The sequence below is a fragment of the Petaurus breviceps genome, unplaced genomic scaffold (assembly GCF_028583685.1).
Source record: "Petaurus breviceps papuanus isolate PSGF00001 unplaced genomic scaffold, PetGlider_PUasm1.0 77, whole genome shotgun sequence".
NCBI classification, from domain to species: domain Eukaryota; kingdom Metazoa; phylum Chordata; class Mammalia; order Diprotodontia; family Petauridae; genus Petaurus; species Petaurus breviceps.
The window spans coordinates 2,059,666-2,086,042 of record NW_027186492.1 but is presented as its reverse complement, the minus strand read 5'-3'; the positions used below and the strand labels follow the sequence as shown (position 1 = coordinate 2,086,042).

Genomic DNA, 26,377 nt, shown 5'->3' with positions numbered 1-26,377 from the left:
AACAATGTTTCTAGAGCAACACAGGGGGAGCTTCTGGCCAATATTTAACAATCAGGCCCTGAAAAAAAAATGTATGTACCATAGTTTTGCATTTAATCTACATTACTAACATTTTTTTTAAGTCTAGACAATAAAACAATAAACTAAGTCCTGGTTTGTGATTGCTTATTTGCAAGATTGAAATGGTCATACTGAAAATTTAATAATTGGCTCTCATAAGCCCATTAGAGCTGGCTCCAGCACACTCTTGATTCTATGAAAAAATGTTTTATTAATGCTTCAATTTCATTATACCATCAGCTGTTTACAATCCAGGCTTATGAAGGGAAAAATTTCTGCTGAGTAACTTTTGTTCACTCATTTCCCATAAATGAAGACTGTCCACATAACAGTCATGGAGTCAGGAAATATTATATCTTTTTGATAGATGAAGGTAAAGAACAGTAGAATGTCCATGTAGAAGATTTCTTTTTTTATTTTAAAAAATTATATTTTATATTTTCCAGTTACATATAAAAACAATTTTTAACATTCATTTTTAAAAATTTGACTTCCAAATTCTCTCTCTCCCTCCCTATCCCTTCTTGGCCATGTAACACATTTCCACGAATAATCTGTGTGTAGGAAGAAGCATAAGGACTATCATCAAAGAAATGTATGATTAAAAATGTTTGGGCAGATATAGAAGGATCAAGGATAGAATAGATAAATGGTTTGAGTACTGTACTGGTATCCATGGAAAGTAACAAGGCAAAACCAAGCCAAACCTGTAGGAAAACCCTCAGCATGTTAGATAGGTTCTCTAGAATCTATGTATTGTAGAGATCATGAATACATTAAAATATTAGAACCTTAATGTTATGTATCAAGGGGCTTTGTGAACTCTGAGTGTATCTGGCCAGAGTTTTTGCTCTAACATTCACTTTGTAAAAATGATCTTTTAATGACTATTTTTATAGTCAGGAATTAATACTTTCTCTGTTGAAAGTGAAGAGTTCTCCCATTACTCATATAAACCCAGATAATACACCTGGTTCTGTTGGTTGTCAGTCAATGGAATGTCTTGAGATTTTTTTCTGGTGGTAGTTTCCCATTCAGATGCTAGTGGACCCAATTTAGCTTCATAAGAATAGCATAGGCCCTCAGGTATTAATTTTATATTTAATTCTGTTTAGGTATTAAATATAGCTATTTAGGTATTAAATATCTGCACTGAGGCAAGAGGATATGCTCAATGAGTTTCATGGATCCCTTCTAGTCCTAGGATTCTGAGATAATGGGCAAGTCAAACATGAGACAGCATATGGTATAGAACCAATAATTCTTCTAAACAATCTAGAAAAATAACCCAATAGTTATAAGCACGCATCACAATGCTTTAAAATGAGGTCCCAAAGTGACCTCAGAACATAAGAGATTGATCTTCATTTCACCAGAATGCTAAACTATTTCTTTGCCTTTTTTTATTTTTGTTTTTGAGAAAAAAGAGGAAAATATACACAGTGGGGTTTGAATTCATCACAGTGAATGAATGATGGTCCAATTCCAAAGCTCCTGAACATATTCCTTGGCATGGACATAGCTCATCTTTGGTGGCTCAGGGGGAAGGAGGGAGTCTTTCTATCAGTTTCACAAAGTAATGACAATAAACCTTCCCCATGATGCCACAGGAAGCCTCGGCCATGGTGGTGGATACATTTCAGGCACTGACCATCCAGAGGTGGAGTCAGTTGTGCACAAATTGTATCTGAACTCTACATAGTCTCTCACTGCCATGTCTTGGGCTTCTAAGAAAACCTCTTTGATTATTTTTATCCCCTTCTTGTCACTGAATTCCATTTGGGCCAGGGCCTGGTCAATGGACATTCCTCTTATCAATTTTGCTATGTATCACATCTCCATGTGGAGACAATCATGTTATTATAAGTGGTCAAAGAAATGACTCACTGCTTGGGTTGGAGAGGTCATATGCTTATCTGTTACTGCAGGACAATCATTGATTTTCTAGAGATGTCTGAGTATCTTGAAAGGGGACCTTACTAGAAACAGTTGAAGGTCTTGCAGCAGCAACAAGTTAGTTTTAAGGATAAAACCTACAAGGGTGACTTCAAAGCATAAACAGCAGTTTGGAAGCAGAACTCCTGAGATGCATTCTCCTTTCCTACTTCTAATTCCTTGGGCCCTTGAATACTTGTCAGATTACTATTCTTTGCCCCCCCACCTATCAAATAAAATCAATGTCTCTCCTGACGCATCCTCCATAGTTGCTGTGTGGAATAAGTTCATTCAATTGTTTATGGAAAATGAGTAAAAAGTAGCCATCAGAAATCCTTGTTTGAGTGAAGGCACATGAATATCTGTGCTCATGGACCTTATTAAGGGATTCAATCACCTATCATGTTTCTTTTTTATTTGTTTGTTTCTTTTTAAAGTTTCCTTGATGTACTTTTTTTCCCCTTTGAGGTAATCAGAGTTAGGTGACTTGGCCAAGGTCACACAACTAGTAAGTGTCTAAAGCTAGATTTGAACTCAGGTCTTCCTAACTCCAGGACTGGTGCTCTATTTACTGCGCCACCTAGTTGCCCCATATTTTGTTTCTACATTGCAGTTTCAGCTAACTCCCACAAGGTGCAGAGTCTCTTATAACAAAGCAAAACAGTGAAATAAAACAAATAATACAGTGACCTTATCTGAAAGCACCTGCAAAAGTTCACTTATATAGTCGCTTCCCTCTTCTCCCTTCCCCTCCTCTCCCCTCCCCTCCTTTCCCCTCTGATAAACAGATAAAATTGCTTACATTGCTTCTGCCTCCAGTGGAGGCTACAATCAGAGCTCCTTATAAACTTACTCTGATGAATTACTGGGCTATCTGTCCTTTATTGTTATAAATGCTTTCTCTGTTTTATGGAAAGTATTCAAAACAATGCCTCTGGGTACTCAGCATAGGCAGGCTATGGCCAGGTACCAGTGAATCACACTAAAGATTCTCCTCGGTGGCATTCTACCATTCCCTATCAAGTGAATATTCGTTTTGTTTCTCCTTTCTCTTACCTCCTTCCATTCTTCCTTTCTCTTTTTAGTGTGTGTGTGTGTGTGTGTGTGTGTGAGTGATAGAAGAGTCTCAGAGTTGGAGAGGACTGACCTCAATGTCATCTAGTCCAACCCATATCTAAGTTTCTTCTATAAGATCTTGGAGAACTCAAGTTATTAATTGAACTCATTCATTCCTAAGGTAACCCAATTCCACTTTTGAATGATTAATCATAGAAAGGTTTTTTTTTCTTTTATTGAAAGGAAATCTTTTTCTGCAACTTCTACCTTTTGGTCCTACTTGTGCTTCCTGGGGCTAAGTAAAATCAATGTCATCTCTTTTTTCTCATCATGGCTCTTCAATATGTAAAGAGATAAACCATGTCCTTTCTTAATCTTTTTTTTTTTACTCTGAGTTAAACATCTCCCCATTTCCTTCAACAGATAACCCATAAGGTCATTTACAAGTCCTCTCACCCCTGGTTACATTCTTACTTGTCAATAACTTTCTTAAAATGAACAAGTGCTAAAGTATTCAATGGGACACTCACTTCTGTCATTACTATAGTTCTGTTACTATAGCCCAAGATTACATTAGCTTTTGGGGGCTGTTGTGTCATGGTGCTGGTTGCTTACACTTGAATTACTCTTCCTATACTTGTAAGGTTGGTTTTTCAGTATTGCCTTTGGTTGTTAGCTCTATCCCATTGTTCTGGCACATGGAACTATTTTTGGATCCTGCCATCTATGCCTTCATTAAAGCTATTGATAAAAATGTTAATTAGAATAGAGGCAGGAACATAGCCATGTGGCATTTCAATTTAACAAGTAGTTACTAAATTCTTCTGTGGGTTGGGCAGTATGCTATATGCTGGAGATAGGGGGGAAAATAGTCCCTGCCCTCAAAGAGTATATATTTGGGGGGGGGGAAGAGGGGGAATGTGTACACAGATAAATATAAGATATATATATATATATACATATAATAAATACAGTATAATTTCAGGGATGAGGTGGGGAGAAGTAATCTGGAAGAATCAGGAAAGGCTTCTTGTTGGAGGAGGCATTTGGGAGCTAGGAAGTCCAAGAAGGGGTAGTAGAAAGGGGTATATATCTCAAGCATGTGGAACAGTCAGTGCTATAGCAAGAAAACAAAAGATAGGAAATGTAATTTGGTATATAGGGAATGTGAATGAGGCCAGCTTAGCTAGAATGTTGAGTGTATGAGGGGGATAGCAAAAGAAAGATGAATACGAAATTGGTATGGAAAGTTGAGTTGAAGTCAGATTGTGAAGAGTTTTAAATGCCAAGTAAGAAATTTGCATTTTATTTTATTTATTTTATTCAATTGCCATTGAAACTTCTTGAGCAGGGGAGTGACATGGTCAGGTCTGTGCTTTAGGAATATCAATTTGGCAGCTGTGTAGAGGGTAGAATACAGAGAGGTGAGAATAGAGGCAGGAGACCAATTAGAAGGCTGTTGTAAAAGTCACTTCAGTACAAATGCCACTCAAGCTTGACCCCCTCACCTTTTTTTCTGTCTTGTCTATATTTGGTTTGACTTGTTATATGAACAACTTAACAATTTGTTCATCATTGGTGTGGGGTCTGTGTCTTGTAGTTAGAGAGTCTCGATTGATATATATATATAGGAATACCTTAGTATAGTGGTAAATGATTATGACCTCCTAAGTAGGATGGAAGTAGAGGGCAAATGTTGTATTTTAAGTATTCATTCATTATAACTTCTTTCTTATTATGTGATATAATACATGCATTAGAATCAGAAGCCCTGGTCTGAGACCTTGGAAAATGCTCTTTGGGTTTACAAAAAGATGTTTGTTTTTTAAAATTACTTTAGAACCTTTCAATCATGGGAATTAAGTGAATTTATTTACAATTTCCCTATGGCACATAACTTCTCCATGTGGTTAAGACTTTATCCAGTTGCTACAAGTCCTCACAAATAATTCTTATTATTACCTTGTTGACCAACTCAAAATATTAAGCCTCTTAAATGCTCAGCTAATTTTTCCTCTGCTGTCCTAATTAGAACGTCATATGTTTCTTGTTTATGATTAGTTACTATGTGATCTTGGGCAAATCACTTAAGCTCTCTGCACCTCAGTTTCCTTATCTTTAAATTAAGGGGTTTGGACTAGATGAATTCCAATTTATCACCCATTCTAAATCTATGATTCTATGATCCTTTTACTGGAATAATAAAGCAAGGTCAAAATTGAAGATGTTCCTAATACTGTATACTGACTGTAAGCCTTCTCATTTTAGCCATTCTAATCCTTACTGAGCATAATTTGCTGAGACTTTTATTCCAGTGAACATGGGCTGTTTTCTTATACTTATCATTTGTAACTTGCCATTGCTTCCAGCTTGCATTACTTTGTTTTCAAGCTTAAATTTTTAGAATTTTTGTGTGATTTTTTTTTCATAAAAGAAGTGTTAGCAGATTTATAATGGTACCACTTCTATCTAAATTCTATCTAATTTTTTAAAGTGAGTTTTTTGCATGCCCATTGTTTTCCACCATTCTATAACAATATACATTTCATTTTAGTTATTAGTCTCCTAAAACCCCCAGGATCAGTGCTCTCAAGGGATGCAAAATCCATAGAAGAGGTCATATTAGAGCTGAAACCCTACAGAAGCTTAATAAACTCAACAAATATCTCTCATGACCCTCTCTTCCTTTTCATCTATACATATCCATCATTAAGCTGTGCCACAGTGATTTGAGAAGTCACCTTACCTATACCTGAACTTAAACCTCTTTCTTTCCTATTTGAATTTTGTCTAACTATCCTGATATGTATAAAGAGAGTTCTTTTCCCTTTGGGTTTGGTAGAAGTGGTGAAGAGTCACAGAGATTACAAAAGACAAGTATATTTATTTATACTTCATTTATATGAATAGGTAGGTGGAATTGTGGATAGAGTGCTGGGCCTTGAGTTAGGAAAATTCATATTCCTGAGTTTAAATCTGGCTTCAGAACTGATTTGCTGTGTGGCCTTGGGCAAGTCACTTAACTCCATTTGCCTCAGTTTTCTCACCTGTAAAATGAATTGGAGAAAGATATGACAAACCACTCCAGTATCTTTGCCAAGAAAACCCCAAATGGGGTCATGAAGGCCATGACTAAAAGCTACTGAACATTTATTTATATTCCTCTATACAGCTGCATCTCGATAATTTGGGACTGACCCCATTTATCTCTTCCCCTTCCCCTCTCCTTTCTCTACCCTTTTATTTCTGTCTCTCTCTGCCTTCTGTCTATGCCCATCTGTCTGTCTATCTGTTTCTCTCCTTTTTGATAATAACTACAGTCACTACTACACTACATGCTTACAGTCACTAAAGCATGTACAAAGGAAATAACTTTTGGGAATAAATAGGTCACAGTATATGTTTTGTGTGATTGGTCCATTTGCATTAAATGTTTTGGGTGAGGAAAGATAGGCAAGAAGAGGTTTCAAAAATCATTTAAGTATATTTTATTAAATAGAATATACCAAGTTTGAAACTACTGTCACAGTCAGTTGTTTGGTTGGATGGCCACCCACATGCCTGTCTTGCCATGGGTGATATATATGAATGTCCTTTGGTGTTTTGTGTTTAGTCTTTGATAGTGTATATTACTGCCCTGATGCTACTACCTTGACTTTGTGATTAAAATCAATTTCCTAGATTCAAAAGAAATAAATATATGTCTTTGTTAAACAACAGCAACATGATATATTAAAGGACTGTCTCAAAAAGTTGTGGGGTCCTCTTCTTTGGAAGTGTACAAGTAGAAGCTGTATGGCCCTGCTATGTATGGCATAGCGAGGATTCCTCTCTCTCTCTCTCTCTCTCTCTCTCTCCATCTCTTTCTCTGTGTGTGTGTTGAACTGGATGGTTCTGGAGCTACCTTCCAACTCTCAAATACTGTGATTATATGAACTATAGAGCTAAGTGATAGTGGACTTGGAGGACATTAAAAAATTATGGCTATATACAAGGGTGGTGTAGGGCAGCTAGGTGCTGTCATAGTGCATAGAGCACTGGGTCAGGAGTCAGACATCTTTCTGAGTTCAAATCTGGTCTCAGATACTTACTATGTAACCCTGGGCAAGTCATTTACCCTGTTTGACTCAGCTTCCTCATCTGTTAAAGGAGCTGGAGAAGGAAATGGCAAACCACTCCAGTATCGGACAAGAAAACCCCAAATGGAGTCACAAAGAATCAAACAAAAGTGAAATGACCCAATAAAAACAACAAAGCAGTGTGATATAGTAGATGGAGAGCTGGCCTTAAAGCCAGGAAGTCTTGGCTACAAGTTTGGCCTCTGACATACCAATTCTGGAACCCTTGGCAAATTACTTAACCTTCCCATGTTCTAGATCAGAAGGTGCTGACTTGCATTGTCACCTGGGAGTTTTTTGTAAGATCCCAGTCCACTAGTCCCTATATACAAGTATAGAATAAGGTGTAAGGGCAGAGGATTCAGAAAGAGCCAGCTGGGTCTTAGCATAAAGGGAACTTAAAGAAGATAGTTTGGGATAGACTGATAAAGGTCCTCTGTTTCAGGTTCTGAAAGTTAATTATCTGCCTTTGATTTGAAGATTTCCTGTGATTTTTAGCGGTCAGACTAAAAATTTAGTAGCAGCATTTTTTGCCATACTTATCTAAAGATATCAGTGAAAATGTGAATTATTATAATTTGGCATCAGTTCTGAAAGTGGTATTTCTAAAAACCTACACAACAATCAAAAGGCTTTGATCCCCCCCACCACAAGTGATGATTATAATATACTTTTATAACAGGTATCATTCATGTATTAATGCTTGTCATGAATTTAGGAGGTAGATGGAGTAGAGTCAGAGAGATACTGTGAAAATTTGTCTCTACTTGATTTTAAAAGAATAAAATGTTCTCCAAATTTTATCTAACTCATCAATAAAATGGGGAAATTAATATTTTCAATACCTACTTTCCAGAGTTGTTGACCCTATGTATGTGTAAGACTGAGTAATATGATTAAAACAATATTATTAGTTGACACCAACTTTGCTTACTCCATTTGCAAGTGACTCTTCCTATTTTTTGTTATCCAGGAGGTTCATCAAGGATTTGACTACCAAAGTCAGAGAGGATAGCAGAGGTAGTAAATAAGAAGGAGAAAGAGATTGTATTAAGTTTCTTACTTGATAGAAAAGAGGGGATGAATAATATGGCATATTATCCAATGAGGGAGAGGCTCTCTGAATTTTGATAATTTAGAATGTCAGGTTACAAATACTCCTTTCACTGCATAATTCCCCCGACTGGATGACATTTTAAAGCTGTCATCTGTTTAAAGTTCTACATGTGAACCTCATCTAAATGAAGATGATTCAGTCAAGGATCTCAGCTGTGCTTAAAGGATGGGTTAAAAGCCTGGAGAATCATTGCAATGTCAGTAGAACTTCAGACTATATATATTCTCAGTGCCCGATATATAACCCCACTGCCAGGAAGGGATGTTTGAGAAGGTCTGAAGGACCAGAATAAGAAGTAACACAAACAACTCTTGAACTGAATTGCTTTGCAAATTGCTGAATTGATCTCTCTGAGTCAGCATATCAAACCTATACGAAGTTAGAAAAAGAACATACTTCCTTCAAGCAACTGGCCTACATATGCATAAAGGCTGGCTGATTCCTATTTCACCCTTTGTAGCAGAAAGTAGGTCATAGTGGGATAATTTAGCTGCCTGTTGATTTTGGTACTTCATCATGAGTAATATAATGTCAAAACCTTGCAACCCCATGCCCTACTTTCGTCTTACCTGGGGTTAAAATGCTCTCTTAAAAAGTGGGACTGGTTATTTGGATCTCTGTGTAATGTAAAATGTAGGGGTTGGACACAGAAAGGCTATGAGGTCCCTTCCAGCTCTGTATCTGTGATCTTATCATCTTATTTCAGATCAAGAAAATTCATGGTGTGGGCATTTACCCAGCAACCATTTATAGTGGGAGGCAATATAGTGTAATGTAGAGTACAGGCTCTTTGGTCAGAGAATGGGTTGAAATCTGCATTAAAAGAGGGTTCACATTTTCATCCTGTATGGCCCTGAGGAAGTCTGGTAACCTCCCTGAACTTCAATTTTGTTATTTAATCATTCCAGTTGTGTCTGGCTCTTCATGCCTCCATTTGGGGTTTTCTTGGTAAAGATACTGGAATGGTTTGCCATTTCCTCCTCTAACTCATTTTACAGATGAGGAAGCTGAGGCAAACAGGGTTAAATGCCTTGCTCAGGGTCACATAGCTAGTAAGTATCTGAACCGGGATTTGAACTCAGGTCTTCCTGACTTCAGGCCTGGTTCTGTATCTACTGCCACTTCAGTTTCCTCTTCTATAAAAGGGAGCAGTGAGATTAGATGACTTTTCAGGCCCCTTCCCACTCCAGATCTATTACCTTAAAAGTATTAGATTTGGACTGTCTTCAAATCTTACCCTTAATACTTCCTATCTGTGTGACCCTGGATAAGTAATTTAACCTTTCTGAACCTTAGTTTCCTTATCTGGAAAGTGGGGAAAATAATAAGCGGAGATCCTCAGAGAACTGCTGTGAAGATTAGATCAGATACTGCATGGAAAGCACTTTATAAACCTTAGTGGTCTATTTTTGGGTTTGGGGCTAGACCTCTGATTTCATTGGTATGGGGGATTCTAGGATAAAGAAACTCCTTTGTCAGTGAAGGTTGTCATCTTCTCCATAATTTATAATCTTCATTACTTAGAGTCCTAGGTACATCTGACTCATAGAGAGAATGTGTCAGATTGTTGTTGTTTTTCAGTCCTTTTAGTCATGTCTGACTCTTCGTGACCCCATTTGGGGTTTTCTTGGCAAAGATACCGGAGTGGTTTGCCATTTCCTTCTCCTGCTTATTTTGCGGATGAGGAAAACTGAGTCAAACAGGGTCAAGTGACTTGCCCAGGGTTGCACAGCTAGTGAGTATCTGAGGCTGGATTTGAACTTAGGAAGATGAATCTTCCTGACTCCAGGCCTAGCATTCTATGTGTCACTTAGTTTTACATAAATATACTTAGTATAAATATTTAAGCAATGCTCTTAAACTCAACTACAAATGTGAATTTGAGTCTTTGGGGATTTTTTAACCTATATTTTCTTTATTTAATTGTTTTATGTTTTTGATATCTGGCCAGGAAACTTCGTGGTGTTGTGGTCGACCTGCCGCACAACTGTGTTCAAATCTGTCACCAACAGGTTCATTAAAAACCTGGCCTGCTCAGGGATCTGTGCAAGCCTGGTGTGCGTGCCTTTTGACATCATCTTCAGTGCCAGCACCCACTGCTGCTGGTGGAGTTACACCATGCTCTTCTGCAAGGTGGTGAAGTTCCTACACAAAGTGTTCTGTTCCGTGACTATCCTCAGCTTTCCCGTCATTGCTTTGGACAGGTAAGTTCACACTGATTGTGGCCTTTCCCTCTTTTGTTGGTTTTTTTAATTATTAAAGAAAAAATCAGCAGCCCAAGACTTAAGTGTAATTGTCAGTTCTCCAAAGTGCTTTTTGGCCTAACACTTGTCAGGAATACTGAGCATCTGAAATAGTTGCAGCAGCATGATCTATTTTTCTATTAAGTAACAGGAACACACACACACACACACATGCAGAAGAGACTTGAGTGGATTGCATCATTAACATGAAGTAATGAATACTGTGTTGGGAAGCTAACGTGGCAGCTTAGTGGGAAACTGTTTTGCAGTGTTTTGCGTAGTATTCATCTGACTTTATAACTGTGCAAACAGGTTGATTTACTGCAGATATGGAAACATTTCTGACGATAACAAGAAATGACCCCACGTTTAGTTGGGCCTCGTTGAATGATTCTAGTTTCCTCTGAATTGCTCTTTTTCAGGGTTACATGATGTGGACGTTGCTCCTCCTTCCCTTTCCTTTGCTTGTGCAGAGTTAGAGGGGGTAGATTAGAAAGAGGATTTGACTTGGAATCAGCAGTCATGGGTACAATTCCCATCTCTAACATTCACAAGCTGTGTTGGGAGCTAGAATTTTTAGAGGAGTCTGGGGGAGAGTGTACCCCTGTGGAGATTGGAAGGATTCTCTTTTTCATTTATCTTGCTATACTTTTATTTTTTTGCTTTTTTGGAGGGGGGAAGGCAGGGCAATTGGGGTTAAGTGACCTGTCCAAGGTCAGATGGCTAGTAAGTGTTAAGTGTCTGAGGCCAGATTTGAACTCAAGTCCTCCTGACTCCAGGGGTCTTGCTAAACTTTTAGTCAGTCAGTCAACAAGAATTTATTAAGTACCTACTATGGACTATGTACTGTGCTAAGCACTGTTAATTAATTTTTTTTCTTTAAATCAGAAATTAATCTGCTTAAATCTGGTAGAAAGAACTTTTTTGAGAAACTGGAGTATGGTTGTAAGTGAATGTGAGTCTATTTCCTTCTGTACAAAATGGAGATAATGATAGCACCTACGTCATAAGATAATTTTGAGGATAAAATGAGATAATGTCTAATAACATTAGGTGCAGAGTCTAAATCCTCCAAATGCTATTTGTGAATGGCACGGTAGAGCAAATCCTAGAATATTACCGAGCCTCTTAAATGAGATGATATCTTTTAATGACACAAACTTAAAGGAAGTTAGCCTAAATACTCACATGGGAAAAATCAAGTGGATGAAAACTGCCTATACTATCTACCACGATATGAAATTAGATGGAGAGTCTGTAGATATACAATCCATCAGTACACACATCTTGAGCAGATACTTGAGACAATGAATAGTGTTGAAAAATGAATAGGAAGAAGCAAACAGGTTGGACTGTATCTGAGAAATTACACAATACTTTCAGTGACCTCAACTTTCTTCTTGAAACAAAAACCTACCTTTTTAACACCAATGTTATCTTGATGCCATATGGCTAAGTATCATGGAATACCACAATATCTAGGAAATCAAATGAGTACCCACCTAAAAGGCATGAGGGGAATTCATAGTGGACACAAATAGATTGGGGCATAAAGACCAAGGAAGAATTGCATTAAAAAAAATAGTGCAAAAGATGTCATCAAGTATACACACACATATACACACAAACATGACTTTGCATATACACATTTGGAATGAGAGATGGGCCAGCCATAAAGTAAGAGCTAGGAATAGCTGTTTGTTTTGGTATTCATATATAATTAAGAGGCCTAAAAGATGGTTCCCCAGCATGTTTGGGGGAACCCTCTGGGGAGGATTTTATTGGAGGACATGGACAGGAATTGTATAGTATAAAAAGGCATGAATGAATTGCTCCAATGGATTCCTCCATTGGAGGTGGTGTCCACATCGATGAAATTACAGATCTACTGAAATATCGAAAGATGATTTCGTGTGTGTTTTTTTTAAGCAATCAGGGTTAAGTAACTTGCTCAAGGTTATACGGCCAGTTATTTCTGGGTGTTGCGCTGAGTATCTGAGCCTGGATTTGATCCAGGTCATCCTGACACTGGAGCCAGTGCTCTTACTCACTGAGCCACCTGGCCGCCCCTGAAAGATGATTTCGAACAGAGCAGGAGTAGATGACTTTTGCTGAGTCCAGGACTGCCCCTTGAGTCTAAACAAGAACACACACACACACACACACAAATGCACATCCTCTTTTTAAAGTAGACAACTTGTTTTTTATTATTATTGCTATCATTTCACATGGAAGGAAGGAAACAACCATTTATTCGATACCTACTATGTGCCAGGCACTATGTTAAGCACTTTACAAATCCTCAAAACAAATCTGGGAGGTAGGTACTATTATTATCATCCCTGTTTTCCAGTTAATAAAACTGAGGCAGAGGTTAAGTGAATTGTCCAGAGTCACACAACTCAGATATAGCATCTGACATGAGATTTGAATCCAAGTTTTCCTGACTTCACATCTAATGATCTATCCCTTCTGCATCCATAAAAGGGGTTGGGGTATGATTACAAATTTAGAGCTATTAAATTAAGGAGTAAGATCAGATGACCTTGAAATTCTCTTCTAGCTCTAAACCTACTATCTCTATGTGATCTCTGATCATATGGGACTCTAGCCTTTAGATAGAAATTGTTCAGTGATCTGAAGAATTCCATAATTCTCCAAGCATTTGTATAAAACTCCAATAGATGATTACCCTAGAATATATTAAGGGGGGTTACAAATTTCTATTTTGTATTATTATTATATATAATATTAATTAATATATAATATTCTATATTAATTATCATTATTGTTTTTTCTTCTTTTGAAATTATAAACTACCACCCTCCCAACCTTTTTCCAATATGATTTTGGCATAAATCTGATTTCGTAAGTGGTTGAAATCACTTAATTACTTTTAGGGATATTGATTGACCTACATTATAAAGGCGACTATTGAGTTGGCCCCAATTTAACATGCTGAATTGATTTTGTGAAAGTGGCCAACCAGAGTCCATCCTTCATTCTGGCCTCTTTCCAGATCAGTTCTGAAGTTAATCATATTTAGTACAGAAGTGACTGTGTGGGAGTGTAGTTTAAGTCTGAGCATAGACCTGTTTCTTTTAGTGGTTGTGACATCTGCATGAGTAGACAGTACCATAAATTCACATTCAAGGCCTCTAAGCTAAAATTCTGGAAATTTTCTTTTATTCTTGAATTGAAAATAAATGTATCTTCAAGGAAACATGCCTCCTCTCACATCACAGGGATGCTTTGGGAGGCTGTTCATGCTTATGATGATGGAACTTTCCATAACTCTGAATAATAATAGGAAATTATTTCACATTGTTCTCCTCACATAGCAATCTTGGAATTTAGAGTTGAAAGGCCATGTAGTTCAACCCATACCTGAAAAAGAAACCTCACTACAATGTAACTACTGACTGTTCTCTTTTACTTTAAAAACTCCAATGGGGATGGGGAAGGGGAAGAACTGACTATTTCTTAAAGCATCCCATTCCACTTTGGGATTATTCCAATTGTTAGGAAGATTTTCTTTTTAACATTATGCAGCATTTTCCTTCTTACCTTTTCCACCTATTACTCCTTCCCTCTGGGGCTCTCTTCCACAGGACAGCCCCTCAGATACCTGAAGACACTTATCATTCCCCCAGTCTTCTCTTTGACCAGTCCTAATAATGCAAATGGAAAGGTTTTAGAAGTGGCAAGGACAAGTTTGTGGGACTGACCTTGGACAAACTTCACATCAGTTTCCTCATCTGTATAATGAAAGAATTCTTTCCAGCCCTGAAATTCTATAATTAGGACTCTAGAATTTTGTTTCCCCACTCATCTAGGTTTCTGTGTTTGGCTAGTGATGCTTCTAGAAGCAGCAAATGCCTTAGTACCCTAAACAAGACTTCTGCTGCCTCTGTTGCTGTTAGTGAAAGGGAATAACCCAATATTTTTTTATTACATGTTCTAGCTCTACCCTCCTTTTTTTAGTAATTTAGTAATAAACTAATTTAAAATATTTTTTCTGTTGTAAAACTTTTTTTTCTTGTTTATCTTGCAGGTATTACTCAGTCCTATATCCATTAGAGAGAAAAATCTCTGATGCCAAGTCTCGTGAGCTGGTAATGTACATCTGGGTCCATGCTGTGGTGGCTAGCATTCCTGTGTTTGCTGTGACCAATGTAGCTGATATTTATGCTATGTCTACCTGTACAGATGTCTGGAACTATAACCTAGGCCACCTGTTATATGTCCTGATCTATAACATCACTACCGTCATTGTACCTGTGGCCATGGTCTTCCTCTTTATGATTCTCATTCGTCGGGCCCTGAGTGCCAGTCAGAAGAAGAAGGTCATCATTGCAGCTCTCCGGACCCCACAGAATACCATCTCAATCCCTTATGCCTCTCAGAGGGAGGCTGAGCTGCATGCCATGCTGCTCTCTATGGTGACGATTTTCATCTTATGTAGTGTCCCCTATGCCACCTTGGTCATCTATAGGGCGGTGCTCAATGTCTCTGATACATCAGTCTTCCTGCTACTCACTGCCATCTGGTTGCCAAAAGTGTCTCTCCTGGCCAATCCTGTACTCTTTCTGACTGTAAATAAATCTGTCCGTAAGTGCTTGGTGGGTACGTTGGTTCAACTTCACCGCCGATACAGTCGTCGCAATGCGGTCAGCTCAGGGAGTGGGGTCCCTGATGGGGCCCTGGAACCCAGTGTGCGCTCAGGAAGCCAGCTCCTGGAGATGTTCCACATTGGACAGCAGCAGATTTTCAAGTCCACAGAGGATGAGGAGGAGAATGAGATCAAGTCCATTAGCTCCACTGACTACCAGGTAAAGGAAATCCGTGCTGATAGTCTGGAGGTCGAGCAAGAGTTACAGTCTGCCACTCTGCCAGCGCCACCTGGTACAGTAGATTCTATAGGTCATGGAGTGCTGGCAATACCTGCAGAGGTCGAGGTGGCCCCTGAAAAATATTCCCTACAATTTGGCTTTGGACCCTTTGAGTTGCCTCCTCAGTGGCTCTCAGAAAACCGAAACAGCAAGAAACGGTTGCTTCCTCCATTGGGAAACACTCCAGAGGAACTGATCCAGACCAAGTTGACTAAGCCAGGCAAGATGGAGAGAAAGATCAGCAGAAACAATAAAGTCAGCATCTTTCCAAAAGTGGATTCTTAGCCCTGGGGCTCAGCCTTCTAGAGGCTGGCCATATCTTGCGATCCCATGGATCAGCATTGCAATCTCTTATGGTGTGTGTGTGTGCCAAATACAGAGATGGGAAAGGGAAATATACATCCAAGTATTATGATTATTATTATTTTTATATATGCCACAAATGTTAATGGTAAAGTTCATATTCTACTTTGTGGAAACTACAGAAGTTCCCCCTGCCCCTCCTTACATTTCCCCAGGACTCCTCATTCTGTCTCCTATATTCACCTGGGAGGTTAGCAACCCAAGAAAATCACTTAGCTGCCATTAGAACAACAGCTGTCTGAAGGAAGCCCAAGATAACTGCAAAAAATAGGTCATAAAGACAAGATCAAATGTCTCATGTCCCTAAATATCACTTAAACTGTTAAGACTTTTAGAAAATGCTTATACAGCCCCTTTCCTTTCTAGGAGGTTAAACTACTCTCACTGACATCTCACAATGATTCCTTGTTACTTACACTGTGATATAGGAAGGGGATAGAAATCTCCTACCTATCTTATACATGTAGAAAATGAAGTACCCACTACCACTGGTTGTAGAAAATCCCCTAGGTTGCAGTAAGTATTGGAGAGAATATACATAGCTGCAAAATACTGCATCCTCTTCCCCTCTCCACATCTTGTGACTTAATCAGTAACTGAGAGAGGCAGCTGGAATAAAGAGCTGTTCTCAGAACCAGGAACACCTGTGTTCAAGTCTTTCCATTGACAAATACTAGTTGAGTAGTTCTGGGGAAGTCACTTAATCTTTCAGTGCTCTTGGCCACTTACTAAAACTCTAAGTTACAGAGAAGTTATCATTCTGTTTTGGTAGAAGTAGTTTCCTCACTGAATTCCTTCTACTATTCTAATCACAGATACAGTCTTTATCAATAACTATTTATCTGATGTTCAGTCCTGTCCAACTCTTCATGACCCCTTTTGGGGTTTTCTTGGCATAGAGTAGTTTTCCATTTGTTTCTCTAGTTCATTTTACAGATGAGGAAACCAGGGCAAACAGGGCTAAGTGATTTGTCCAGGGTCACACAACCAATAAGTGTCTGAGGCCAGATTTGAACTCAGGTCTTCCTGACTTCAGGCCTCTATCCATTGGGCTACCTAACTGCCCCATCAGTCACTAAGCAAGACTTAGAAGAAACCAAGAGGTAAGAATCAGGAGAGACCGAGAAGAAAAGTGTCCAGGACACTGTCGTTTTTCTTCTTCTTACTGCATTAAGTGAGAGGTAAAAGGTACCAAATGAAGACCAGTAGAAGTAAAAGTACTTAAAGAGATGTAAATGGGGTAGCTTTTAATTTTTTTTTTTTGCATAGAACAAATTCCCTCTTGAAATTATATGATGGGGCGGCCAGGTGGCTCAGCGAGTAAGAGCACCGGCTCTAGTGTTGGGATGACCTGGATCAAATCTGGGCTCAGACACTTAGCACCTACCCAGAAACACCTGGCCGTGTGACCTTGAGCAAGTTACTTAACCCTGATTGCTTTAAAAAAAAAAGAAATTATATGACAATTTCTACCCATCTTTATGTAAACTGGATTCTCTGGAAAATCAATCTGAAATGAATGAGAAGCTGAAATAGCCAATAAACACTTATTTCTAAGGTTTGCTTCTCTCAGATAAATTTCTGATGTGAGAGTCAAGGTGGTTCCTGGAAGCAGGATAGCACCTCTTCTAGTGACTTGTACCAACAAGTTTAAATCCATATTAAAAAAAAAAAAAACAGTCATTTCAGGTAACTGAACCCTTACCACCCAAGGCCACTAGACTCTTATGAGGGTAAAGGAAGTAAGCTGCTCTCATTCATGCTCATAGGAGCATCAAATAAATCTCCCTCCTTTCACACCCTGTGCCTAGATTCTAAATGCTTTGGGTTCTCCTGCCTTTCCTTTTCTGGTCAAAGAAGCCTTTCTGCCCTTCAGAGGGGACTCAGGCTGTCCTTGGGTATTCCCTCCCACCTTTCCTTTCTTTGAGTGTGTTGTCATATGTATCTTGAGTATAAGCTTCAAGGTGTTACATTTTGCAAAACTACTGTCCTTTACTGTGGGAGGTAAAAACCCATGTTTTTGTTGCAAATAATAGCCCTTTTGCTACCTCTCCTCATTTGTATGTCACCTCTGGTGTGGCTGACCTAAAGCACAAATAGCGACTGTTACATACACTCCTGAGGTTTGTACTGCTCCTTCCTCTGTGCATGACAGACCTCATATCTATAGCTTTTTGCCAGTGTATTTAATGTGTTCCTTACAGTGTAGCTTTCAAAAACAGGTAAAGTCATTATAACTTTTATTTAAAACAAAAATCAAGTGGGAAGTTTTGCCTAGTTTACACAAATTTGCCAAATGTGCACGTTTCTGTGTTGTTTTGGAAAAAGAAATAGATATATTATAAATTCTACTGAGGCAGGTTATGGTGGGCGTATTTCTTAGATATGTCTGAAGCAGATCAATGGCTTCTGACAGATCAATGCAGAGTGAATTTCTGTGACTTAAAGATGAACATTTTAATAAAAATGTAAAAAGAAGTTTGTAAACTCAAGAAGATTTGTATAGGTTTCTCCTATTTTCTTTTTTCTCATTTATTGACTGGTGTCACTGTGGAGTTATAATTTTCTATAATAATTTATGCAACATTACAGTAGAATTTTCTTGTGGTATTTCTTAACACAGAGAATTATGAAGAAAACATCTAAAAATGGACACATAGAGACTCTTCTAATAAATGCTGTAAAGATGGGCAAGAATTGTTCCAGATTTGACTTTATTGTATGGAGCACTGAGCAGAGGAAAGGAAAGTGGGGTAGGGATGGGAGGGACCTTCAATCTTCCTTTATATTAGAGATTCTTAACCTTTTCTTAACTTTCTTTGTGTATAATAGACCCCTTTTTCATTATAGTGGAGCTTACAGATGGACTCCTTTTCAAAATATTGTTTTTAAATGCATAAAATAAAATACATAGGATTACAAAGGAAGCCAATTATATTAAAATATAGTTATTAATAAAAAAAAACTTGTGGACCTCAGGTATAGTACCCTTGCTCTGCATATAACTGTAAAAAGCTAGTGTGATTTAATATGTGGATAGACAAATATTTCTATAAAGTGGCAATTCTTGATTTTGCCAGTATAATAATGATTAATATTGATAATATGACCCTTGAACAGTTCTACAATTCTACAATGACATGTGAATCCCAAATATATACAAGTTAAACTCTTAGCCAGAATATCTGAATTACCAAAGCTCTGTTCTTTAGTCACATGGAGTAATAATTTCTTTTAAACCTACACAACCAGAGAACACTAATAAGCCTCATTTTTCACACTTTCTATTGCTATCTCTTGGTAGGGTTTCTGCTTCATCCCATTTGGAGAGGGAAAAAGCTAAAATTATCACCTCAGTCCCAGCCTTCTGTCAACAAAGGGACACTGTGTGACATAATGGAAAGAGTGTGGGAATTGGAATTAGAAGATCTACATGTGAATACTGATTTTGCCTCCCTGGTGCAAACTCCCACAAATCATTTCACTTTCCTGGCTTCAATTCCCTTCTCCAGTCACATGGCCAGACCTTCAGTCACCTCTTGGCTGGATTAGGACAATAGGTTCTAGGGATAAAACACAAACTCTTCTGTTTGGTATTGAAAGCCCTTCACAGTCTGACTTCAACTTATCTTTCTAGAAATGCCATTAATTTCCCCTCACAAATGCTACATTTCAGTCAAATGAACTACTTCCAGATCCCTATATCTGATATTAAAGACCTAATCTCTGTGCTTTTACATTGATTAGGTATCTGATTTAGAAAGCTCTCCTTGGAATTCCTGGTCCTTTCAATGAATTAACTAAAGGACCACCTCCTACATGAAGCCTTTCCAGATCTCTACCAAATTTACTTTTTATCTACTTAGCTGTGTACATGTTATTTTTATCCAAGAGAGTACAACCTCCTTGAAGGCAGGGACAGTCTTGGTTTTTGTCTTTGCATTTCCGTGACGTAGCTCAGTGCCTAGCACCTGTAAATATGCTTGTGAGTTGAATCTATAAAATGAGGTGGGGTTTGACTGGGGGATCTTGAAAGTCCAATCTAGAGATAAATTCACTAATCCTGTTTTATTGGAAAGCCTGTCAGCCATATCCTAAGTATGCATTAGCAGGGCTTAGTATGATAATAAAATCACAGCTCAGTAGAGTGCATTGATTTCTTAGTTCAAAGATAAAGATTTAGAAATAGACGCCTGGGAAAAGAAAATAGTGGACTAATTATTCGATGTGTTAAATTGACAACTGCAGGTCAAAGTGAAATCTGGAATTAGCTGGTGAGGAGAGGCAATGCTTGTCCTCTACTTCCATCCCTTGCTGATCTGGGGTGTGTGAATGTCCCCCCACAACTGACTCATGCCAACTACTCAGCATCAGATGAACAAAGACGTCTCTGAGATTTCTGAGTCCTATCCTGGTGGGAGGAAAATATGAATCAATCAACATTGTTTTCCACTAGAGTATTAACATGCACATAAATGACTCTGTCTGTACTAAGGTGATCTGTCCCTAACATTTATTAAATTCTATTGATATTTTACAACACTAATCTGCTGTGTTCTTAGTAGATTTCTACAGTTAGAATACATGTGAACTAATGGCAGATGACCAGAATATAGGAGACTAAAGCTGGAATTTAAATCTGTACTAAGATCAAAGGCGGGAAAGAAAGAAAAGAAGAAAGGAAACATATTTATTAAGGGCGCACTATGGAGTTAGGTGGTACAGAGGAAAGAGTGCTGGAGTCAGGAAGACCTGAGTTCAAATTTGGCCTCAGCCACTTTCAAGCTACGTGACCCTGGACAAATCACCTAATCCTATCTGCCTCAATTTCCTCATCTGTAAAATGATGTGGAGAAAGTCATGACAAACCACTCCAGTATCTTTGCCAAGAAAACCCTCAAAAAGGAGTCACAAAGAATCAGGCCTGACTAGCAGCCTAGACAACAACAAATGCACTAGGTACTTTACAATCATTAGCTCATTTGATTCTCACAATAATCCTGGAAGGGAAGTGCTATTATCACCCCCACTTTTCAATCAAGGAAACTGAGGCTGACTGTGATTAAGGGACTTTCCCAGGGGCATATAACTGGTAAACATCTGAAGTCAAAGACTAGTGCCCAATGATCTATCCACTGCAGCACTTAGCTGTCAAAGACGGGGTCAATGGTTTTCTTCTGCTTACTTCAGGTTCCAAATAGATTACTTTGCTGTTGATATTCTGGGGATTGGTCAATTAAATATGAGGCATTACAAAGTATCTAGAATGCTAGCTTTAATTTATTCATATTGTGAGCCTCTCTTACTATTTATATCCTGGAGACTCAAGATTAATTCCACACTTTGAAAAAACAAAAAGAAACATAATAAGTAACTGGGAGGATAAGTGTAGCAATGTTTACTAGGAACTGATGAAAGAGGCTCAGTGGAGTTTATGGATGACTGATATTGATTTCCAGGGAATGACTCATGAAAGAGTGGAAGGCATCTAAATATAAATTCTTTGATTTCCTTCTCCCTCTTCAAACACTCCTGAGCTGACTTGATCTTCAGGTCACCAGAGGGAATGTAAATGCTAAGAAAGGAAAAGAAAGAAAGGCTCAGGGCTGATGATGAATGAAAAGCATTGATTAAACTTAGGAGCTCTGATCAAAGCAATGACCAACCATGATTCCATGATTCCAGAGGATTCATGATAAAACACATTACTCCACACACCTCCTGACAGAGAGGTCATGGACTCAGAGTACATCTTGAGAAAAGTGTACTTTTGGATATATCCAGCGCAAGCATTTGTTTTGCTTGAGGAGATATGTTTGTAACAGGTGTTTTCTTTTTCTTTTCTTTTTCACAGTGTGTAGGGTGGGAGAGAGATCAGTGGGAGGAGAAAAGGCAGATTTTTGATTGAAAAAACTAAAATTTAATTTAAAAAAAATGGAAGCATTTATTAAGTACTTGTCATATACTAAGCACTGAGAACAGCAAGACAGTCCCTGTCCTCTAGGAGATTACTTTCTAATGGGAGAAAACTGCATAGACATTAGAGTCCTAGGTAGTAAGTAGAGAGGGAACTATGGCCTGGAAAGTAACAGAGATGGTGAGTGGATTCCAGGTGTGTGTGTTGGGCCTCAGGGGACTGTGTTAATTCTTCAGTTATAGTAATAAGAATTTTTATCACTTAAATCCTTTCTACTTAAAAAGGAAGTGACCACTCCCAAGTGTCTTTTTATATTCTTATCAATAAGAGAGACATTCAATATACATTTACCACTCATTACAAAGGAGGTATTGAGTACAGAAGAGTTATGCTAAAGGTAATAGACCGGAATACATCACACACAAAAATTCAACATGCCAGATACACAAATGAGCTTGATCTTTGTGATTTTTTTAACTTTACCTTAAAAAAACAAATTTTCATTTGATGGGGAGCAATTTCCTGGAGAACCATGACTTACACACAAAAGATACTAATTAAATATTTGTTGAATGAATGGAAAAGGAAGTTTTAAAATATCCCGAGACCTAAGGAAAACAAAATCCTAATATTTTGACTCCTACTGCTTCTCAACAAGGATCTTATTGGCCATGTTAAGATTTAAATTTTCAAAAAAAAATTTCCCCCCAATTACATGTAAAGACAATTTTTAACATTTTATTTAAAAATTTTTTGAGTTCCAAACCTCTGGGTGTGTTCTGCCTCCCCTCCCTTCTTCCCCTACCCCCTCCTCCCTCCCTCCCAGCAAACAATTTATTTATTTATTTGCTTTTAGGAGGGCAATTGGGGTTGTGACTTGCCCAAGGTCACACGTCTAGTAAGTGTTAAGTATCTGAGGGCGAATTTGAACTCAGGTCCTCCTGACTGTGCCACTGTGCCACCTAGCTGCCCCACTCAGCAAGCAATTTAATAGAGGTCATACATGTGCAATCATGCAAAACATTTCCATATTAGTCACATTGTGAAAAAAAACCAAAACATTGTTTAGAAGGCAAAATGAGAAACTACTTAGTACTTTTTTCTATTCCAAGAGTAGTTGAAATCAGTGGTATAGTGGGAGGAACACTAGTTATTAAGTCAGAAGACCTGGGTTAAAATGCTGTCTCTGGTACTTATTACCTGCATGACCTTGGGAAAGTCACTTAACTTTCATGGTCCTCCCTTTCCTACATTTTAAAACGAGGATGGTTAGAATAAATGGCTTCCTAAGATGGTTTCTTGATCTATGATCATAGTTACAGTTTTGGTGAAACTGGGAAAATTAAAGTTACCTTGCATCAAAAAGTTATCTTAGCATCAAAGAAAATTATTTTACTGTGACTGAATCAAATAAAGAAAGGACCAATGAATTCTCTCACTAAGGAGACTCTTCTGAAAGTATCAAGGGAACTTTTATATGAGCCTATCCTAGTCATAAACTAACATGTCACTTAGAATGAAGAGCACACCCCAGATTATTCTTGCTTTGGGTGCATCCTCAAGACAAGGGTTTTCTCAAATTAATCTTCCTCTCAGACACTTGCTTCTGTCAGAGTCACTGTTTACTTTCAACTGAATCAACAAGAAAACCAAAGGCAAAGCATATTTCTCAAAGAAAGGTGGGAAACAGGGACATTCTAGGTGCCTTTAAAGGGTAAAAGTCTCAATTTTGCTCACGTTATACAGGTACTATGTTGAGGTGGAATTCCCAGATATAATTTTTGAATGCCAGTTCACTCAGATAATAGGCCTTTATTTGGCTTTGGAAACGAGGCTGCTCTATGGCATTTTAATAGCTCTGTATATTTTTTCCCTCCATTTGTCTGCTTTTACAGATAGCAAGTTAGTCAATCAACATTTAACACTAACTCTGTGCCAGACTCTGGGGATACAAAGAAGGGTGAAAACCAGCACCCCTCATCAAGGAGCCCACATCCCAACAGGGGAAAGAATATGCAAAAAACTAAAGACACGCAAGCAATAAGTCATCAGCCAAGAATGCATTAGCGTCAATGGGGATCAGAAAACCTTCACGAGGAAGGTGGGATTCTGTTGTTGTTTGTCCTTAAGACTGGAAGAGGACCGTGACATCAGGGAGGTGATGCCATAACTTTAAAGTGAATTGGATTTAAGTGAGGCAGGGCTATGCAGAGTCACTAGTCTCACTTTTTCTTCTGGAGCCCTCTGGGTCCACTGGCAAGATACAGATTAGGACTGGAGATGAGGTTTCCGACAAAACAGAAACAATTGCTATTTACATTCATTCTGAGCCAATCGGGGCCCAAACACTGACCAAGTGGGGCTTGGCCTGGGACCTACTATTGGCCAATCAATGAGAGCCAGAGTGATTTGGATTTATGGCATAGTCCTTAAAGAAATCTAGCTGGTAAATCCCAATTTTAGTTGGGACTTGGAAGGAGCCAGGGAAACCAGGAGGTAGAATTGAGGAAGAAAGAACATAAAAACTACTTTAAACAAAGGTCATTGTATATTTAGTTGTATAGTTAGGTGTTTTTTTCTTTGAGTAAATCTAATGTCTTTAACACATTATTCTAGCCTTCCAGTGGATAACAATATTGTCAATATGGATATGTCTACCCATTCTGTGCTACCCTTTCTATAAATCCACCAAAGGGAGTTCACAACACATGTTGGGGGCAGGGGATAGATATTCCTCTCATTCTCTAGACATCTTAACATTCTCTAGACACTATGACATAGGTCATGCCCCATGCAGGCTTGTCCATCAGTTATCACTCACTAGACCAGACCATATTCTTTTTTGCTGATACGTTTTATTGTTAGCTCACATTAAAAATGAAGCAAGACACCTGTGCATTTTAAAGATATTTATTGTTGGATATTAACCATAATAGAGCACAGCCTGCTGAATGTAGTATTGTAAACTTTTGCATCAAGAACTTCAGGTGATTAGGGCATTATTTAGGCTGAAGTGCTAATTTTACTTCATAGAGCTCACTCATTGCCTTCAAGTTTACACCTCCGGAAGGAATTGGTTTGTTGATACCTGTTTTGTATTTATATGTAGTAGAATGTTTCCTTGGAGGATCTCAAAACATATAACAAAGATTTTCTGTAGGAAGTGTTTGAGATGAGGAAACTGGAGGCACAGGTGGCTAAGTGACTTGAATAAGAAGATAAAATAATTTGGATAAAGAGCCAGAAACCATATAGGAGACATTAAGGCACAGAACTGTTTTAGCTGCAGTGCTGATAATCACCATTATCATAAACAAAATGATCATTACTATTTATTGAGTGCCCACTAGGTACACATCATTAGACTGTACAAGGCATGATGTTAAAAACCATAAAATTTAGCAGCTGTTCTTGATGGCAATTTCCCAGAATGTCCCTAATTCATCATGACTTTCCCTATTCCTTCATATAATTATTCCATTTGGAGTACTATATTAAGGAACACTTAAAGAAATCCCCCAAATAAATTAATTTTGCATTGAGTCCTTACTGGTACTTTTGGGTACCAATTTCTATTAATCCTGTCCAGGGTTTACACATAGTTCAATTAGGCAGCCAAATCATAAAATAATAACATCTCAGAATTAGAAAAGACTTTTGAAGTAATTTATATCAATTCATGCCTTAGCCTTAGTTTACTTTGTGGTATCAATGACAAGTGGTCATTTGGCCTCCACTAACTATTGCAAAACTTTTTCTTCATATTAATCTGAAATCTATTGCTCCTCCAAATTCCATTTACTGGATCCATTCTACTCTCTGTGGTCAAGCAAAACAAGTGTAATAGATACCTCTTCCTTAGGACATCCCTTCAAATACTTGAAGACAGCTACCATGTCTTGTCCTTGTCATTTTCAGGCTGCCCATCATCACCCCATTCAAATCATTTGTTTATTTATGAAGTGGTTACAAGTTCACTCAAATCCTGGTCTTCCCTCCCTCCTCCCCACTCCTGTGTTGAATTCCTCAAGACCTGGTTCAAATGCAACCTTATTCCCAAAGTCTGTGCTGATCCCTGCCTCCCAACACCACCAGCTGGAAATAAACTTTCCTTCTTTGGACCTCATATAATAATTTGTTGTATTTTCCTGGTGTTTTTATTAGGTTCTGTTCAATTATGTTCTATCACATTCCCCCTTGTTGGGGCCTGTAGCCCCTCTTTGGGTCTCAGGCAGGCTCTCTGAGTTCAGGTCTGATGTAACAGGATACAGAGCAATGAGCAATATGTGCTGATCTCATCTGTAGTCAGGGCACCCTAACCTCTAGGAAGTGCCAAGGTGCCCAGATTGTGTAATGTCACAAAATTTACCCTGTTACCTTGAGATTAATCTCAGGGACTAAGGGTAAGCATGCAGGAGTATGCAAGCTGTTCTGGACACAGCCTCCCTGTTCTCTGATTGGTTCCCCTACCTTCCCTCATGAGCTGCCCATGAGCTCTGCAAGTGCACTTTGGGAATTTATTTTTGTTTTGTTTTTATTTTTTTTTTTAAGCAATTGGGGTTAAATAATTTGCTCATGGTTACATGGCCAGTTATTTTTTGTGTGGGTGCCAAGTATCTGAGGCTGGCACTTTGGGAATTTAAGGGCTGAAGCATGAGGGGGCTGGAGAATGGAGG

The 26,377-nt window shown here is 38.3% G+C and overlaps 1 protein-coding gene and 1 pseudogene across 2 annotated transcripts in view; one reads left to right on the top strand and one right to left on the bottom strand.

Moving 5' to 3' along the window:
- Positions 1-15,708, top strand: part of GPR176 (G protein-coupled receptor 176) — a 125,191-nt gene extending 109,483 nt beyond the window's left edge. The window contains exons 2-3 of one of the 2 annotated variants that reach the window (XM_069105683.1): positions 10,238-10,490; positions 14,584-15,708. In XM_069105683.1, the coding sequence (XP_068961784.1) occupies positions 10,238-10,490; positions 14,584-15,706 (1,376 nt within the window). In that variant the 3' untranslated portion in view covers positions 15,707-15,708. The remainder of the gene's footprint in view (positions 1-10,237; positions 10,491-14,583) is intronic. The other variant, XM_069105684.1, reaches the window with a different exon arrangement.
- Positions 1,519-1,896, bottom strand: LOC138175292 (large ribosomal subunit protein uL22m pseudogene; annotated as a pseudogene).
- Positions 15,709-26,377: the final 10,669 nt, after the last annotated feature.